Source organism: Haemaphysalis longicornis, unplaced genomic scaffold (assembly GCF_048455015.1).
Source record: "Haemaphysalis longicornis isolate Haplotype H1 unplaced genomic scaffold, Haemaphysalis longicornis Haplotype H1 scaffold_1, whole genome shotgun sequence".
Lineage (NCBI taxonomy): Eukaryota > Metazoa > Arthropoda > Arachnida > Ixodida > Ixodidae > Haemaphysalis > Haemaphysalis longicornis.
This window is the reverse complement of record NW_027526203.1, coordinates 466,693,981-466,714,018: the sequence shown is the minus strand read 5'-3', so window position 1 is coordinate 466,714,018 and position 20,038 is coordinate 466,693,981. Positions and strand designations below refer to the sequence as shown.

The 20,038-nt window shown below is 43.5% G+C and overlaps 1 protein-coding gene across 1 annotated transcript in view; it reads right to left on the bottom strand.

The window, feature by feature from the left end:
• Positions 1-411: 411 nt before the first annotated feature.
• Positions 412-20,038, bottom strand: part of LOC144156216 (armadillo-like helical domain-containing protein 3) — a 42,694-nt gene continuing 23,067 nt past the window's right edge. Inside the window, exons 18-25 of the mRNA XM_077688098.1 lie at positions 19,714-19,779; positions 17,695-17,825; positions 16,918-17,006; positions 13,638-13,847; positions 11,906-11,981; positions 10,351-10,429; positions 9,238-9,354; positions 412-3,130 (exon numbers count right to left, since the gene is read on the bottom strand). Coding sequence (XP_077544224.1) covers positions 3,038-3,130; positions 9,238-9,354; positions 10,351-10,429; positions 11,906-11,981; positions 13,638-13,847; positions 16,918-17,006; positions 17,695-17,825; positions 19,714-19,779 — 861 coding nt within the window. The 3' untranslated portion in view covers positions 412-3,037. The remainder of the gene's footprint in view (positions 3,131-9,237; positions 9,355-10,350; positions 10,430-11,905; positions 11,982-13,637; positions 13,848-16,917; positions 17,007-17,694; positions 17,826-19,713; positions 19,780-20,038) is intronic.

Here is a 20,038-nt window from a genome sequence, read left to right as displayed (position 1 = left end):
CAAACCCGCAATTTCATGCTCAGCGCCATGCATTGGCTACTGAGTCGATTGATTGATTTGATTGTAGGGTTTAACGCGCCGACACAACGCAGGCGATGAGGCGCGCCGTACTGGAGGGCTCCGGATTAATTTTGACCACCTGGGGATCTTTAACGTGCGCCGAAATCTCGTACACACGGGCGTTTTTGCTTTTCGCCTCCATCAGAAAAGCGGCCGCCGCGGCCGCCGCGGCTGCGAATTGAACCCGCGACCTCATGCTCAGCAGCGCAACACCTTAGCCACCGAGTTGGATACTGAGTCACTGCACAGGGTAGTTACATGTTATCGAAACTCACCACTTCCATAAATTTAACACGTCATTAAACAACAACAAAAAAAGAAAAACTCTTAGAAAGGCTCACCAACACGAGCTGCCAAACTTGCCAAAACAATATTTTATACAGCTGTAGGACACAGCAGCACTACTCAAGGGAGCATCACACACTTGACAAAGCATACTCACAGACTTTGAGCGTTGACTGTATATTAAAAGCCCTTGCAAGCAATACTACCACACATACAAACCAATAAAAAGGCACACCAAAGCAATGTGCCTTTTAAGCACTGAACAACATTATTGCACACTATAGCAGGATTTGGTCTGCACATTCACAAATTCAAGAAAACCAAGTTGTTTTGATACAGAAGACTTCTGACACATGTACAAAAGAAATAGCACGACTCTACCAACAGGTTCCTTTCGCCTCAACATTCCACAAACCAAATGTTTTCAAGAAGTTACAGCACAAGGAGGAAAAAAAAACATTTACAATGTTGTAATGGCACTTTAAGGGATGATGCACCAACTGATCTTACTGTCACACAAACCAAGCACCTTTACTGCTGTTACTGCTTGGGTTGGTTAAATATGCAGAAACATTAGTTCAAATGCTCACAAGAAGCTTGCTCATATAAGCACAATAAAAATAAAGCATGCTACGTCTGAGGACAAAGTCAGTGCATCAATGTGCACCGCAATATCCCCCTAACGAATAAGCCCGTCACAATACAAAAAGAATTTAAAAATAAGACGACATGATAAGTGCCACGAAATGCTGGTAGAAACAAGATGGGCTAAGGATATAAGTCAATAAATATCAGGCAACATAGATGCACTACCAAGAATAGCAGTACACCAAAATGTTGCACAAGTTAAAAAAAAAAAAAGCAACTTGGTAATTTGTTGTCCTCACTGCACAGCTAACCACAGTGCATTGCATGTAATCTGTTTTGGAGCCAGAATAGCCCAGGATTAATGAAAAGTTAGCAAAAAAGGGCCTTCCATCTTAGGAAGCTTTGTGCACACCAAATCTTGCAAAACAACAACCTTAAGTCTTGCTGCCTGAAATGTTTCATGCTCTGTGAAATTCTTTCAAAGAATAGTGATTTATTAAACAAATGAACAGCTTAGCTCACCTATGACAAGCATGTCAAGAATTGTACATAAAGTCAATAAATCTAATCTTAATTTGAACATTGTGGAAATAGAGGACGGGCGGAGGTTAAGTGCAGAAGTCAATTTTTGTCCAAGAAGTCAAAATAGAATTACTGCTGCTTACATTTCAGCAACTAACAAAGAATTTGCTTCGAAAGTTTTATTCCACATTGTACCAACAAATTTGAGCTTGTTAGCCCACTTGCGCCATTTTACTATAGTCTTGGCCCACATAATTGCGTGTGAACACCTTTCAGACCTCCAGTATGACCACTAGAAATAAATGTTTGAAGGGCTGCAGCCGATTCCCAGACATACGAAAAAGGCTTAATGCAAACTATGCTCCCCCATTTAAGAAGTCACTTTCTAGTAGACATGTTCACTTCTGTGGAAATAAATCCACTTCATGGAACAAACCATTCTACAAAAGCACAGAACCATGATGCAACAATGGATAGCAAAGAGCACAAATGCAACTAGAAGAAATAAAAACCAACTGTTCAACATTTGACCCCCATTTTTTTTTATATCTGAAAGCACGAATGCTTCACAGATGACACTCTAAGTTGTGGTAGCTTTTAAAAAGGATGGTGCCTTCCTCCAAAAGTGTGACATCCGACATGAAACAAGCCGAAGCTGTTCATCTAATTCTGTCATTGACCATACCACTTTGACGCCCCAAGGGCCACAAAGCAATGGTATTTTCTAGCACCCTGAACATTGCGCTTCCTGCGGTTATGACCACTTTCCTTTTCAGCTTGGCAAACAAGGCAAGTTTTTAGCCACACATGCTCACACAAAGCTTGAGCTACATGATGTTGGCCAGCAGCTTTCTTTATACTATTATTTCTTATCAATTCAACTTTTGATGCACATTTCTTGTTAAAAATGGATGAATCTTGGGATACTTTTGTTCACTTTATCCACGTGGCCCTTCTGAGTTCCTTGTAAGAGTGGGTCCAAATTTAATAATGCATAGTGCTGGCAGGATAGAGAAAGCAGAATTTTCCATTATACCCAAGATCTTGTCACCAACGAGTTTGCTGTAAGCAAGTTACACTGCATTACAAGTGGAATCCTGACGACAAAGCAAAATGTTTTTCTCGTGCGTGTTCGTTTGGCCTTACAATCGTCACACCCAAAAAAATATCTAAAAAAATCAGATGTAAAGCACAAGCAAGCAGTAACAAGTCTTCCCATTATGCAAAATGGAACAGAATTATTTACGGTCATCATACTGCTTTGTGCTACTGTAACGTTAATACATATGAGCTGATGTGCTTCTTGCTAACAGTGACCAACACAGTAAAACAGTTACCACGTTTGTGTGTCTTAAAGTGAAGCAGGATTAGAATGTTGTGTACATCAGCTAGCAACTCACTGTCAATTTTTCTGCGCTCAAAAATTACCCCACAACACCACACTAGCCAACTAGAATTTCTGGCTTGGTCCAGAAGAAAGATCTGATCACAGTATCCTTCTGCTTTGAGGGCAGCAACGTGCCCACTTCTGTGTCGACCGTGGTCTGGCACCACAAGGCCACTCCTAATTAAAAAATTTATTCTAGGCTATGGTGGAGAACTCCTTCAAGACATTGTCCTGGCCCAAACCAGACAGTGTCAGCTTCTGCCTAAAGTCAGACACCACATTCCGAATCTGTGAAAGAAAAGACAGTGCACTTGTCAACACATCTCCAAGTGAGCTGGCACACGACTACAACAACGGCAATAAAAAAACGTGCGCCTAAATGACAGTGCGATGGCCACAAGATACTGAAGGGATGGCCTGTTAGCCGGCTTATGAAGACGCATAACCACGCACGCAATCAGCGCTATATGGCACATTTGCTAATAGTTTTTACTGGTTAGCCGAAGAGAGGCACAGGCCTCCATGCCTGCATGCAAATGTGTAGATGGCACCCACGTTTCTGCGACCCCAACAGTCAGCCATTACAGTTAAACATCGATGTAACGAAGTCGGTAAAATTCGTAATTTACTTCGTTACATTGAAATTTCGCTACATTGAAATTCGCGGTTATAATGTAGTGTTCATTCCGTAAAGCGTTTCCTGCAAAAGAAAATGTGGCGCGCATATACGACCGGCGCACTGTTTCTGTTTCTATCGGAGCTTAAAGGAGCCATGAAGAGAAAATACAACTTCATGTAATTTGAAAGAACTAGGATTCAGTATCTCACTCAGCTCCATTACAGCCCCAAAAGATGTTTTTTAACGGAAAAAAAGCAAGAAGTATTCAAAAACTTTCAAATTTTGCGCCACAGTGACGTGTTATGAGCAAAAATGACGTCATACGGGCCAACAATAAAACATAATTTTCAGTGCGTTAACTGCCCATTAGCATTCAAGTGATGCGGTGAAATGGAACTAGAGGCCCCATTACAGACGTCCAGTCATGTGTCGTCGCGACAGGTCAGTTAGGCGGCCACCAATCGCACAAACAAGGTTCCGTGACGTCATAGAAAAGTTGCGGGAAATTGGCTAGGGGGTCGCGACTGCTTCACACGTTTTCTTTCATATCTCCGTTATTTGTTCGAAGATTGCGATGATATTGGTATCATTGTTATCGGGACTCAGCAGTCTTTCTAATAAACCCAACTTGTATTTTGTCTTCATGGCTCCTTTAATCGTCTGTGTGGGCATACGTGAATCGCGTGTTGCGTTTTCTCCCCGCAAAAACGCGTCCCCCAAGCCACAGGCGCGCTGACACTGCCGTGGAAACCACCCGCGCGATGCGGGTAGCTCCAGCGACCGCTTCTAATCGCTCGCTGAAATGCAACTCGAGGGGCAAACGAAAGGGGCATGCAAAAAAAAAAGCCGGTAACATGGGCGAAATTTTCACTGTAAGACATCATACACGCCGCTTACGAAAGCGCCCATCAAATATCCTCCGCGGCGGTAAGCCTAATCATCTGGCCAGCCGGCATCCCCGAGCGCTTTGAAGCTCCCGCCATAGGGTGCGCGCCTCCCCATTGGCGAAACTGGTCAGGCTCCTCCCACTGCCGCGCGCAGCACGAGTCACTTCATGACTGAGGCAGAGCCACCAACGGCGCGCAATCGCGGGCATGGGTGTGAAAAAAAAAACACGCGTGCAAGGCTCATAAAGATTCACAAATGCTTGCTGGAACAATGAAACAAAACAAGCATGAGCGAACTCGAACGAAGGGCAAAGCGGCGGCATGCGGCGGCGGCGGCAACGCCAGAGGCGATTAGGCTTAGCACCGCGGAGGATATTTGATGGGCACTTTCGTAAGCAGCGCATATGACGTTTTACAGTGAAAATTTTGCTCAAGTTATCCGCTTTTTTTTCTCGCATGCCCCTCTCGCTTGCCCCTCGAGTTGCGTTTCAGCGGGCGGTTAGAAGCGGTCGCTGGAGCTACCCGCATCGTGCGGGTGGCCTCCGTGGCTGCGTAAGCGCGCCTGTAGCTTGCGGCGAGGCGCGTTTTGCATTTTTAAGGGAGAAAACGCCCCGTGCGATTCACGCTGATGCCCGCGTAGACAATTAAGCTCTGATAGAAACAGAAACAGTGCGCCAGCCGTGTATGCACACCACGCAGTTTGTAGGCAAGGGGCTCGCTCACAGACTCCGTGGCTCGCTGCACCGCGGCATTGGGTGGCCCGTGCCACCATTAGTGTTTTATTGAGACCCCCTTTCGGTGCTTGCGTCTCCCAAAATCTACCTCTACAATTTAAATTTCGTGCCTAGTTCTCCATGAAACTTCGTTACATTGAAATTCCGGCAAAGGAGACTTAGTAACACAGAGGGTGAAAATACATGGTGTGCATACACTTGAAGTTACAAAAAATTCCGTGGTTCATTACATCGAGGGTTTCGTTACATTGAAGTTCGTTACATCGAGGTTTAACTGTACTTGGGTTTGGATTTATCGATGAAGAAAGGCTACTGAGAAAGGCTAACTGAAGAAAGGGTACTGAGAGATGGGACTACAAGTAGGGGAAGACAGATAACTTGATGGGGGGATAAGACAAGAAATTCGGGGACAAAGAACGGATTCGGACAGCACAGGATAGGAGTGTTCAGAAGTCTACAGGAAAGGCATTCGTCCTGCAGTGGACATAAACAGGTTAAAGGGACACTGAACGGCACAAGTAAGTTGGTTTCAAATGAAGGTCTGGCCTTCCCATATCCATTTCAGCATTGATTCAATGTCAAAAGATGCCTTAATTGCTGAGAAATCACTAATCAAGCAACGCATTTCCCTTTATCATTTCCCTCGCACTGATTCCAAGATGCAAACAGCAGGTGCTGCAGCCATTGTTTGCGTCACTATAAACCGGAAGCAAGCGAGGTAGCGGTGATATATAGCACTATAGAAGCAACCGCGTACAACGCTACCACGTACCGAGTGTTTTGGTCAGTTTTGATAAAATCAGTCATGCTTTCCCCATGTTAATGATGATGATGCCAAAGAGAGAAAACATAAAACGAGGAAAAAAAAACATGAAATTCTACTGAAGTCTCTAAAAATTCAGTCACTATACAACCACAAAAGGAGAGTACAGTCAAGCCCACTTATAACGGCCACAGTTATAACGAACGCCCGGTTACAACGAACGTACACGGCATGACCGTCACAGCATGCATTAAGTCAATGGCATTTGGTTTCAGATACAACGAACTGGCACGAGGGTGCAACTCGGGTACAGCGAACGAGCGACCATCACCTGACCACGCCTGGTGTTTGCATTTGCCATTTCGGTCGGCTTTCCGCGAACGCAAAGCTTGAAATGAACTGCGCGGGGATCACCCTTTTTCTGACAGAACTGATTGCAACCAGCAAAAAAAAACCAGAGGGAAAGAAAATGTAAACAAAAATGGACGTTGTCGTCATGGGTCCCATGTGCCCCCCCCACCTCCAACCTCGTTTGCAGGTGGACGGAGGGAGAACACGACAGAACAGGGGTGAAGCAAGATATGGGGAAAAAGCATAGTTAATTTCAGAAGCTGCGTGCAGTGCTGTGGAGGCTACATTGTTGTCAACAGTCTTCCCACTGAGCACGCCTCGCTCACCGTGAAGGTGGGCATTTCCGTCGCCCCTCTAGGCAGGTGGAACCGCAAGGCCCCGGCGCCTATTGTCACTTTCCTTCACGGTGGGTTAGGCGCCCTCAGTGGGAGGACTGTTGACAACAATGTAGCCTCCACAGTGCTGCACGCAGCTTCTGAAATTAACTATAGGGGAGACGACGGCGAACTTGCAGAAAGTTGGCGTTGGCGCTGTGCCAACACCTGTGAGACATATGCATTTCTCCTGTCTGGCCTGTCTGCGGGCAGACAAATTTGAGGAATGGATTTTTTAGGTCTTAGACAAGCCTATTTAGACTCTTTACCAATGGCTTTAGATAAGCTTTGCCAACTAGCCCACCTTTCAGTTTTGCTTCAGGATTTTTTAGGGTCACAAAATTAGCTGCACATGAATTTCGGCAGACCCCGTTCATGCATGCTCGCGCTACCCTCTCCAGTTCGGCCGAGAGAAAAGTGGGGTAAAAAAAAAAGAACACGAAGCAACATAAAACACGTCCCACGAAGCCGGAACGCGTCCAGTGCCACTGAAGCGTCATCGGTTGTTCTCTTCAAACGTCGCTTATGTGGCCAACTTCGGACATCGCAAAGTTGGTCAGTATGAACAATCTTATGCAGGGAGCAAAACGCTGCGAGCTAGTTAAGAAGTACGGCCTGTCCAAGTCAAAAGAAGATCCTGAGCTCCAAGATCAATGCCGACCTGTCAACTAGAAAGTGCAACGGCCCCAGCGACAATTTATAGGACATGTATGCATATATAATGAGCTATTTTTCCGCTTGTCTAACTTCTTTTTGGGCCAGAAGTACCATTTTGGCAGACGAGCGGCCAACTTTGCTTCATGGCTGCAACCAGCGCCCTATTATCACCACGTACCGCCCAGTCGATGTCCGCATCAGTGCACCGCTGTATGCGTGCCACATTTTCACGTGCAGGAAGCTTTAATTACACTTATAACGAACTTCGAATATAACGAACAAATTCAGCGTGACTGTCGAGTTCGCTATAAGTGGGCTCCACTGTATTTAAGGTCAACAGACTTTGAGGGTGATTTGTGTTTAGCGCTAGCTTCATCAATCTGAAAAAACAAGAGGCACACCCGAAAATTTAACAAAAAAATTGACCTCCTTTAGATTTCCTTCTACAAATAAAGGCTACTATACTACTATTACTTCTCTTTCACTTTTTAACTTATGCTTGTGCTTCCTTCGTGACTCTTATATAAAGACGATTTAAGTGCGATGTCCTATGGCCCAGGTTGCTCATCAAGCCGTGTGTACAGTGTAGATGCTACATCATTCATGTTTCATGTTTAGCCTGTGGCAATTCTAACAACAAACAAGTGATCTATTGCACTTACATTGTCAGATTTCAAATCCTACAACTTAACTGCTAGCTCCTACGACCACTGCATGTTCTTGCAACAGCAAGCACATAACGCTGCTAGCTTTTGGCAAATGGAAAACAGTCTCAATTATTTTGTTTCTGATGATATCTATTTTAACAATCGCAAATTACAAACCCAGACACTGCGAAAGTAGTGCACTCGATGATGGTACTGTTTAACCCAAGGCAGGGCAGAGCCCTAATTACGCGACTTATTTGGGACTGCACGAAAATGCTGCAGGATCGGGGCATCGTATAAGCTGAACTCTGCCGATCTCTCCTTAGAACATGGTCCCAAGCGAACGATTAGCAGGGAACTTATTTTAATTAACGTAGTATTTACCCGCGTCCTTGCAAGTCTGAGATTCTTTGAAGAAAAAATTACTTGCATATTGCTCGCACCTCCATAGAGCTTTCCTCCACCTTGCCAGCAGTGCATCATATGTACGCAAAATAAGCTTGAGATGGTTGCCACAGGTGAGCAGGAAAAGGGTAGGCAAAGAATGTGACAAGATCTAAGCACTGAGCACCAAACGCATTTATATTTGCATGTGGGTGTGTCGAACATTGCTGCCAGTGGGAGTTGGTGAATCAACCGTGAGCCTCTGACGGCAGCTGCCATCATCAGTGGTCAATGCCTGTCAATGGAGCCAACCTTTTCCGAGCATATTAGTGGGCAAGAAAATGAAGGAGGCGAAGGGCTAGCAGGCACCTCCCTCAGTGCCAGACAGTGCAAAACCCCGTGTGCATATGCATACAAGGCTGACAGGGTGACAAGTTATTGCCACTCTGGCTGATTGCAACTTTTCACAGGCAAAAAGTCAACATCCAAGGAGTCCTCCCGCTTCTGCCTTTTCACTATGAGCAATCTGATCGCACAGTAAACAAAGATCACTCACACTTTGCTAACATACCGAATGTCATTTTTCATCGATAATCCAACTCGGCCCAACCATGAGAACATGTACCGGTATCAAGATGAAGCATGCAAACTACAGTGCTAGCATCCGCCTTCTCACTTTCACCTATGAACTTACTGTACAGCAAGCGCTGCACTCCCTCACATGCTTCACCTCGCTGCTAGCTCCCATTCTCCGATGCTGGGCCACACTACTAGTATCATCCAGTTGTGCCACCGTCGCTTCAGTACGAGTCGCCAATGAGTATAGATGGCTCTTTTGACAAACCACCACGGCCCCAGCTTGTTACCCTTCTACTCACCATGAGTGGCTCGATTTTTCAAACATACACCCTACAAAGAAAGGCGGCATCCGCCTTGCTTCCTCCTAGAAACAAGTGCTGGCAGGAGAAAAGAAGCTCACCATCAAGGTGAAAAATGGAGACTCCTTGGGTTTCTCAGAATACTTCTCGTATTGGTCAAGATTGTCGTGAAGCTTCAGCGTCAGAGTGTCATAGTTGCTCCGCACAACATCCAGGACCTGCAAAAGGTCAAGCACAGCCTTTGGACGATCTAGTACCACTTCAGCCCCTTGGCACCACTGAAGGTAGCATCCCACTGCAGCACGATGCGCTTAACTAATTGTTCGCCTTGTTCAAGATCTGCTCTTGTCATTCCTTCAAGGCAGCTGCCATGACACAGCGAACGTTCCCTCTTTGGCCTCACACACAGGGTTTCCTACCTCCAAGTTGAGCAAGGTTCCAAAATACAAATACCCTTTAGGCAGATCTAACAAAATAATGTTGTCACCCATTAGTTACACGAAGCCAGAAGATTTTTTTTCACCAGCTAGTTCATTCAGATTAGAAAACTTTGTATATGTTGAGACCCGAGCATTAGTTCCCCCTACAACTAGTAGACTGTCCTCAAAAACTTGATTCCTATAGTTTCCAATGTGCTACCACTCACACATCAATACGAGTATTTGCATGTACTCTTAGTGCTATTTACACATGACATTCCAACTGTAAGCAACTGCTGCCCCTCAGTGATCTAAACTGACAATGTGCTTACACATTTGGAGCCTTAATGTACTACGCTTGCCACCCAGAAAAAATTGTATGCTCTTGTACCAGAATTTTTTTTTGCAGCACCCCAAACCTGATGTTGTGCTCCGCAAGCCAATACTTCTGGCATGTTCCGATTCGCCCATATATTTTGGCCACATTAGAGGGGTGTCGAATACGCAACGCCTATCACACCGTTGACAGGTACGTAATCTCACACTTTCTCCTTGCAACCAGACAGCTTATCTTGAAAAGCCTGGATAGTTTGTGAAGCTGATTATCAACAGAACTTCATAACAACCGTCCTTGAGGAAATAGTTGTAGTTACACAACCTTAAGCTGCGGATCAATAAAGGTCACAATGCCTCTCTGTGCACCTGTATGGTTGAAACGCCAAAAGCATTTCAATCAGGCATGCGATCCTAACCAAAAGGTACAACAAGCAACAGTACGGATATCTTTGGCCGAACCTGCTTTTCCGTCAGGGCTGACATGTGATTCGCTGCAGACCAAGAATCAATCTTTGGGGTAAAGTGGTTTATGATAGCCCTGCAGTCAAGAGACAAAAAATAACAATTATTTTTTTTCAGCATATGGAAGCAATCGGTCAGAAACAATCCTCAGTACATATTGAGAAGAAATACACAGCAATTTTGACTGAAATATCGAGCTTGAGAAATGTGCTGCAGTCAGGCAACTTGGAATTTAAAAAGAAATCACCCATTAATGCCTCAAAATTGCGCAATTACTGTATTTGGTGCATGCTAATGCAAAAACTACGATTCCATATTTCAAATGCCTCCTCTAATTTGCAACTTTGTACAAAACGCACTGAATTTTTTTAACTGAGAAAAAAATCCCATTGCTTTTTTTTTTCTATTTCAAAAGCTTGCTCTGCAGCATAATGCAGTGAACTGAAGTGGGGCTTCCCGCAATGGTTCCAAGTTCGAACCGTGAGCCAGGACAAAATTTTATTCAACCGCAAAGTTTTATAAGAAAGCTGTACAGCTTTTCTTTGTAGGCATATCGCTGCATTTCAGGTAGACGCCAACAATTTCTTCTTCACTGTAAGAGGTTTCATTGCACAAATAATGCGCAAAAGACAGGGCAAAAGCAATAACTGTGTAAATTAATTCCTTCAAAGGCAACCAGTGCAACGTCATAATTGTCAGTAGGGCACTATGAAATGTGACCTAGATCATAAACGATGTGCAGCAAATAGTCTCTGCCCAGTGTTAAGAGGAAACAAATACCATACCGCAAAGATCTGGGAGAATGCCCAAACTATGGCCACACGTTATCAAGCATACGAAGTACGAAATGTGCGAACTCTCCGGTGACGTGCCAAAAACATGACACATTAGTGGTCGGTGCACATTTGCTCACTCTATTATTACCGACCAGCCCATCAAACAGCGCGCTGCCGTCACTTCTATTTTGCCTTTATGTCACCACCAATCAAACCAGACAAGTATCTTCCTTTTGCTCAAAATCGGGTCACGAGAGGCGTTCGTGGTGGTCCGACGGTCTTTCTGGACAAGCCATTGAACATTTCTGTGGACGGAGCTTTACCCGGCATAAGTGTCAGAGCTAACTAGATTTTTAGGGGTGGGCGATGTTTCAGATTTTTAATAAAATAAAAATTGCGAATGGGGGAATTCTCTTGCAACTTCCCAGTATGTATTATACCATAGGAAACCAAACATGGCTACATAGGTACTTTGAACCTTTCTTTAGTTTGCTACAGGATTGCGAAAACCTGTTCTTTCAAGCTTTTATTTAACCTTTGTATAGAGGTTCATAAATCAGTCAAATGCATGCAAATTGGAGTAGATAACATATCACAAGTTCATTCTGATAAGCAGATATGAATTTGAGGTTCCCTTGGATTACTCTTAAAAGTGTCAACTACATTTTTTTTAGGACTAGCCCAGTCCACACTAGCACCAGGAAGAACTTCTACAATCCAGAAAATGCATCTAAGCAACGCTGGTAAATAAAAAAACCAGTGGTCATTACACTTACCTAACATTCACCAGGTGATTAGAAAGTTTGGCTGCAGAGTCTTTCCATTGGCTGTCTCCAGTTGTGTAACGTAACGCTGCAAATACATTACCTTTTTTGTTATTTCTGCACAAATTACAACAGCAAAGTGCCACTAAAATGCAAACAGGTGCTATAGCTGGTCCCAGCGCCACTATAGATGCTATTCGGTTCCTTATAAATGTGAACTAGTGCCACTGCAAATGCAATTAGTGATCCTGCCAGCATGATACTTCTACGTGCATAATTAAAACAATAAACCTCTATGTGGATGTTTTTGGAAATTATAAGATCACAATTGTGTTTTCTACATGTGCGTAACCTGAGAAACAATGATAAATTAATGTCTTCACGTCCTCCTTAATTGTGAATCGAGCCAGATGTGCAAAGCCATTTATACATTTTACGGCATTGCTGCTTTCAAGGGCATCCTTTCTAAATATGTTACCAAAAAGTCAATGAAATGCCTCTTAGACATTTAAAAATACCTCTAGCAGATATGCTAGCACCCGTAATACAGTGCAGTTTGAAGGCTATACATAAAAAGCAATTTCCAGAAACGCTAAAAAGGTGTTTATCATTTTTGCATCATAAGTTAACTTTTATAAGGCCCCCCTGAAAAGCACAACAACAAATTCAGATTTTGAAATCTTAGGTGCCTGCTAATTGCTTCTCCAATTGAAACTTTTTGTAAGTAAAGCAATGTACCATTTAAAATGTCTTTTATACAACACCAAATTTCTTGTTACTGCTAATTATACAAGACCTATTTTTTTGCACCTGCATTACTGATCTGTCATTTGCGAAGTTCAACAGGTTATTGGGCTTCAAAGCAGCCCACACTTACATCCCTGACTTGAGTGTTTATCAGCTTGGTAATGAGCTGTGACCTGTGCTTTTAAAAACTAGTGATAAGAACAGAATTAGGGCAAGTGAACTTATTGACAAGAACGACCATTTGTTCTTCTTTTCTCCAATTCCGACATGTTCATCATAATATCTCTATAATCAGAACTCTGTATGTTGCATGGCTATGCTTCTTCCATGTATACTTGAACGTGTGGAGTATGCTCCACATTTAACTACCACCTATCCAGAAAGGGATGAAACACACCATAGATGCAGCAGTGTCACTAGGGAAAGCGGTGTACTCTGCTTTGATGAACACACGCTAAAACGGGAGTTGCGGCTGTTTCACCGCGCCGCATATTAAATATTACATTGAAAGTTAATGCCAACTGGTATCGACAATCAATTAGAGCAAGCTTTTGTGGGCAGGAATGTCATTGGACATCCGTAATGTCCAATGGACATTGCAAGCAAAGTTTCAAGTTGCAAGCCTGTAATTTAAATTCTGAGAAATTTCGGGATCTCGACCTTGCTTAACTCAAAATTCTATGACTGCCACTCACTAGGCAGTCATAGAACAAATATTCTTTAACCCAGTTCAGTGAATACTGAGAACTTTCCCTGCAATGTGTATTTAGTTGCAGTTAAGGTTCCTCCTGATGCAGATTATGGGACTGACAAGAACACAAACATGCAGCAGAATTTTTTTCTATTTCAAAATTATAGCCCATATACAGAGCAGTATGTCCTCCATGAATACATGTGTGATGTCAATGTATCAAAGTTATACTCTAGCAAAGGTCTTGCAGTTGAACGAACACACTAACCGCTGTGAAATATTCCCAGAGGCGAACGTACTACGCACCCATGGAGTACATGCTGTCGAAGACCTGGTGCATGCGGATGACCTCGTAGTAGAGCTCGTCATAGCTGCCGGGCGAAGGCAGGAAGGTGTCACCGTAGGTGATGAACAGGTTGAAGATGTTCACCACTTGACTAGCCAGCTGGAAGATGTCGTGTTTCTTGACTAAGTCCGACTCCCGGCTCAGCAGGAACTTGAGCAGGCTGATCAGTGCTGCACACGGAGACAGACACACATGGTGGCACCAAACAGAGACAGCAGGTACACATTCGAGAATATGATGCCTCATTCACGATGGAGTGAGGTGCACCCACACTCAAGAAATCTGCACTGCCTCGGTTATCAGCAACCTCTACAAGGCTCACTCATGAAAAGTGTCTAATTTCCCCTGCGTTAAATTAACCCTTCGAGGGTTAATTTTTTTGCCAAATGTGGCCCCTCAGGGTCGATTTTTTTATTGCCGATTTAAATTCTTCGGATGAATCTATTTTGAGAAAAAATTGTAATTTTTTTAGGGTGGCCATTAGGTGACAAAAAAATGGTTTGCGTTGTTACCAGTGTGTCAAACCGAAAAAACACCAGTTTGATTATGGCTCGGATTCGGAGAAATTTATTTTGTTACGGTTCAGTTCCGGTTCACTAAATCATAAGCCGAACCTGTTCCAGTTCGCATGTTTGAACCAGGTTGATAAACCGGTTCGGAATTATTATTAACGATGTGCGAAAAAGTGTTTCATAGTTTAAAGCAACCATAAAAACTCAATGCGATTCCGGCGCATTCAAAGAACTGCTTTCCACTATAGAAGTTGTGCTGTTTTAAATACAACTGTATGCAATTAGGCCAGATGATAAGGAAAAGCAATGAAGTAGTGACAATTTGCAAGCTAGTTTCCCACACAGCCCTTATGTTGCTTTTCGGAATACTTGAAGCAACCACCAAGGGTCACTATTGTCTGTGTGATACACTTTCTCCTGCTTCCTTTGTTTTGTTGTTGAAACCACCGCACTCCACTCTCTGCCCATCACTTCGAACATAAAACCCCTGAAGTTAGGCCTGCGTACCGGCGCGTCACCTCCATACATTAGATGAGGGTGTCTTTTTATACCAGCGGTGCTTTTTTTTTTCATCAGTTGTAAGATAAGAAAAGTAATCCTACGGCAGCCATGTTAATGCTACCTATGAAATCAGTTGTTTGGCCACATAGGATAATTTGTCAGCAGTCACCTTCTGAAGAATGTGAGCCAAAATTTTGAAAAAGCAAGCTTTGGAAATTAATTCTCAGTCACTTATTATTGCTCTAATAACTGGAATGCATTTTCAGATATCTATTAGCAATGTGTGTGTCAACATGAATACGTCTCCGTTCTGGCTGACCACCGCCCATCTGGCTGCCCTGCGCGCCCACGCGTGATCAGATGCGCAAGCGATGGCCAGCGCACCGCTGTAGTAGAGCATTCAAAAATAAGGAAGAGCCATCGGCGCAAGAAAATAATTTCACATATTTCCGCAGTGTGGCAGCACGTGCCAAGCGGGAGAAATGATTCAAAAAGGTGCACTTTTTAAACAAGAAATGGCGCATATGTACCTCATGACCATGTACCTCATTGACATGTACCTCATTGATGATGTTTGCAGGGGACGGACATGTATGTCATTGACCCTGAAAGGGTTCATATAATGCTCCGATATGTGGCTGCGCAAGGCAGGTGCAGCAAATGATTTGCTATGGTCTTAAAAATGAATTAAAAAGCAAAGTGGTGTGCCACTTAAGATTTACGAAGCATTTCATGATTGCCAAGACACTTCACCCGCCTCCTTCTCCGTTTCCCTGAATATCTTGGCTCTTTCACTGTGGCTGCAACACAGTGCACTGCATATTCCTCCTTTTAGGTGAGCTTTCACTTGTCATCAATCCCAAACTGTGAGGTACAGTAAAACAAACAACTTAACCACCACCTAACCTGTAATATGCGTCGATATTTCATATCCACAAGACTTTTATACGACCCTCACTTTCTTTAAAGGAGAAGCACAAAACTTTTGAAGCTTAGAACTTTAAATGCAGCATTTAGTAAGTAGCAGCAGAGCCATGAAGATACCCTGCTCTAATAAATTGCTATGTAATTGGAAGGGACAACAACCACTCAATCAAGAAGGCAATGAAGTTGGAAGCTGAAGAAAGGGGGCTGACCAAGAAAAAGGTGACAAGACGACACTAGGAGGAGCCCAGGTCAAAGGCCTGAGACATGTGGAGCATTCATAAGAAACAATGATCCCATAGAGCAATCAGAAACTGCATGTGAAAGACAAAAACCCACACAAATGGTTATTCCATTCAAAAGCTTTGCATGGGGTTTAATCTATGTGCATTTTCAGTCCCGATAGATGACAAGGGAGACAATGCATATGCCAGAATTAACAAGAATTTCAAGACGAATATTTACAATAACAAACATAAGTAATATCCTGGCACAAACTTTGCTATCACACATACGAATTTCAGCACTTTGCTCTCCTTTGACAACTTATTAAAAATTGGGTAGGAATTAGGACTGACATATTAGAATCGAGAAAACAGGGTATTTTTATGTACCCAAGTGGGAAATAGCAGTCTCCACAAGTGAGACTAAAAACAAAATTTTTATAACTCAACTCAGATCTCTATTCATAATGTTACAAGACAACGACGAAGTAGGCAGTGGTGCACAGTGCAATGGAAGCCTGAGTGAAGATGACAATGCACTGAATGTAGCACAGACTTGGTTCGCTCGTGCCATCATGGCCACTCATTAAATCATTGCTTCATCCACTATGGTTTGTGCATTTCGTCCTCCCACCGCGTTACAATGTCCACTGTGCAAAAGAAGACAAGGATGAACCAAATAGGGCACATGACACAACGTTAAGTATGCACTGCCTACTCGCCCAAACCTACACCTTATTGAAATCTGTCAGACTGAAGTCGAACAGCCGTGAAAACTGATACGAAAATGACGCCTGATGCCACCAGAAAAGTATGGAGTGGACAATTACTGCCATTTGTAAAAGCACCACCTGAACATTAGTAGTCAGATAGCACCTGTCTACAGAGATATAAACTACTGCAGAAGTAAAAGCACATGTGCACACAAGTTTGCACCCACATACACACACATATGAGACAAAGGAGGAACAGACAAACACAGGGCACATGTTTTTGAAAGGGGCACCTTGCACGCAGTGACCAACCAACATCTTGACCGACTTAAACTCGGACATCCGCTTTTGCCCCAGGTTACTCACATGTCCACAGCTCCTTCCAGCTGTACTGGAGCCGCACGCGACACTTCTTCTGGTAGCAGAGTAGCCGGTGGATTATGCCTAAACACCTCCTGCAGGAAAAAAATGCAGTAGCCACACTGAGAAGCAGCATAGAGCATTCAAACCATACACCCACAAGGTGTTTAACCAATTTTCACGCACTATGCACAAATATACAGTGGGCCTTTGTCTGTTCAAACTCAAAAACATACGGTAGACTTCCTTTAATTAGACTGCTGATTTGAATGTGTGAGAAGTGTTCAGTCCACTACACTGCAAAGCTACTTCCATTTGTTTCTGCAAAGCAGCTGTGACTATGATAACACACCCTACTCAAATTCAATTAAAACCAGAGCCTGTAACTGAAGAGGCCCTGTGCAGACTATAGTGCAGTAGGTGAGATAGGCTCATGTATTTTATCACCTCGCATATCCTCAGTAAGGTTTTCAATGACAAGGGTTTTTTTCACAAAGCCCTTCCATTTGACATTTCCTCATCGCATCCTTTGCACTGCCTCAAAGCCCTTCAGCCCAAAGCAGCTAGCTCAAATACATCCTCCACGTAAGTGCAAGCTGAGTCATGCAACAGTCCCCGTTAACCACAGCAGACCATGGTCAGTCCCAGCCATTTTAACGAGACATATTTCCGCGAGAGTTACTCAGACTAAACAAACATTCCACCAAAACTGGCGCTTTTCATTCCTCGCCGAAGTAGCACCACAACAGAAATGAACGGGATGCGGAGCGAAAATGAACCCACTGATAGAGATCCAGCAGCAGGTTCTTCTTCATGTGGCTGAATATGAACTCCACCATGAGGTCCAAGAGTGCACACGCAAGGGGCCGTGAGTGGACGTCTCGCAGAGGTGTCACTTTCCGGTGACGCATGGGCTGCAACCAATGTGGTGGGCCACATGTAACGTTTCTTCGTAAAATTTCTCACCAACCAGTCAAGCCGTAATGCAAAGCGATAACTTTTGCCACAAAATAAGTTTTAGCAAACAGCACCCACAAGAAAAGGGCTCGTTAGAACTACTACATACCGACTATACATAGCAGTCAACACAGCATGGCAATGTAAAACAGAATCAGGGCATAGCTGCTTACAAAGTGAATACAGCTATGCAGTGTGTGCAAAAATGAGTAGCTTCTGCTTTGCTGCTAGCGTTGTGTAGCATAGATTCACGTAAAACAATACATTCTGAAGCCTGCAAGTGCCCTTCTTTTGGCTGGTCACTATTTAATTTAGAAGATACTATTCAATTCAGACTTTGCAAGACTTCCACACACTGTCGTTTAGCAATGACCCATCCAGTACCCCACTCTACAGCAGAAATCTACCCCATCAGCAAATTGTATGGTACTACAGAGCCAAAGGGTCACCTGAACTGCTTCACCATTAACTGAAACTATCAAATATGCAAGCTGTGTGTATATAGCTCACATATTTCATAGCCCCAATTTCATGCAATAAATATGGTTCATTAGAAATCAAGTGCTGTAGTTTATGCTCAAGCATTATTTAAAACACAAGTGCAAGTTGTGTGGCCACATTATGCCAACCAGCTCATAGCCATGAAACTTTTTCCTAGAACAAAAAATGAAGGGGGGGGGGGGGTATTCGTACTATGCTACCGAAAATCCTGATCTTTTGATCCTTTAATCCAGGGGCAAATTCTGAGTCCCGTCCATTTCAAAAGTGTCCATCTCAGGTGGGCCCTGATCAGCTGAAAGCAGGCAACAGAGGTTTAACTTAAAACAAGACTTGTTTTCTGTGCATACAACAAACTTCTGGCAACTGGAGGCACATCACGGCTCGAAACTGACCTTAAATGGATGCATTTAAAATGGACACAACTTAGAATTACGCCCCAGATCTACAAATACGAACTGACTGCCCACATAGTCGCTGTAAATGTGTTTCTTTCCCTGCTCATTTCACTATATGACATTCTAATAATTCCTGCGATCCTTCCAGTGCCACAAAAACCACATTAATCAGGTCTTAGGTGCACTGTGCTAAAATATGTGTCCAAGGAGTTTGCTGAGAAACAAATAATAATGAATGCCTGGGTGCATGGGTGTTGGCAGGATTTTTTCTTGAGAGGGGCAAACCCATTTGAGGGGAAGAGGGAGAGGGCGAGGGGGCAGGGCAGTTATGCTGGGGTGACTTGGGGGGGGGGGGGGGGGGGGGGCAGGTGCCCCTTTTCACCCCCCTGCCGACGCCCATGCCCGGGTGCAGTTTAAGGGTCCCACAAAAACCAGTCTGGCTCCTTTTGCAACTGGAAAAAAAAACCATGACCCCAACATTCCTATAGCAGTCACTCAACCAGCTCTGCTAATCTGGAAGTTAGCTGTTTGAGGGCAAGAGAGCAAATTTTCTCCAGATCAATGCATAAACACTTTACGATACTTTTTTTTTTTAGGCTTATCCTTTTACCTTAGGGATTCCCCGAATTGGTTAAAATGCACGATTTTTGTTTTGAGCTTTCATAGACCCTGAATGTTGTCTTTTTTCCTTTTATTACAGCTCTGCTATTGGCTGGGCAACCCGTTTTGATAAGAAAGCCCTAACTTTTAGAGGAACACTTTATGGCTGTTACTCATGTCCAAAATAGACCAAAATGAGCTGACATGTTAGCATTCATACTATATAACCTTTCACAAGCCCAGCTGAAATGATCTTTGCAAATGCAGTGCGATGCCACTAACTTCAGTTGATGGTGCAAACTACAACAATCATCCATTCAGGGCATAGAGATTAAGAAATATAACATACCATTCGGTGCAGCTGAACCTTGAACACCATGTTGACATCATGCATCATGGAGTTTGCATACTGGTCCTAAAATGAACACACCCAAGTATAAGACACCTGTGTGTTGAACAAATAAAATAACATAATAATGATGATATAGAATACAATCGAATAGAGTAACCCTTGAGGTTTCACAACATTATTCAGCCCCAAAATTACGGTTTTTAATGCTAAATTTGCATATGGGAGAAAGGGAGTAAGGGGTGAGGGGGGGAGAAATCTCCCCAGAGAGCATTTCAATTATTATTTTTACCAAAATTTAAATTTCAATTACTTCAACTAAGCA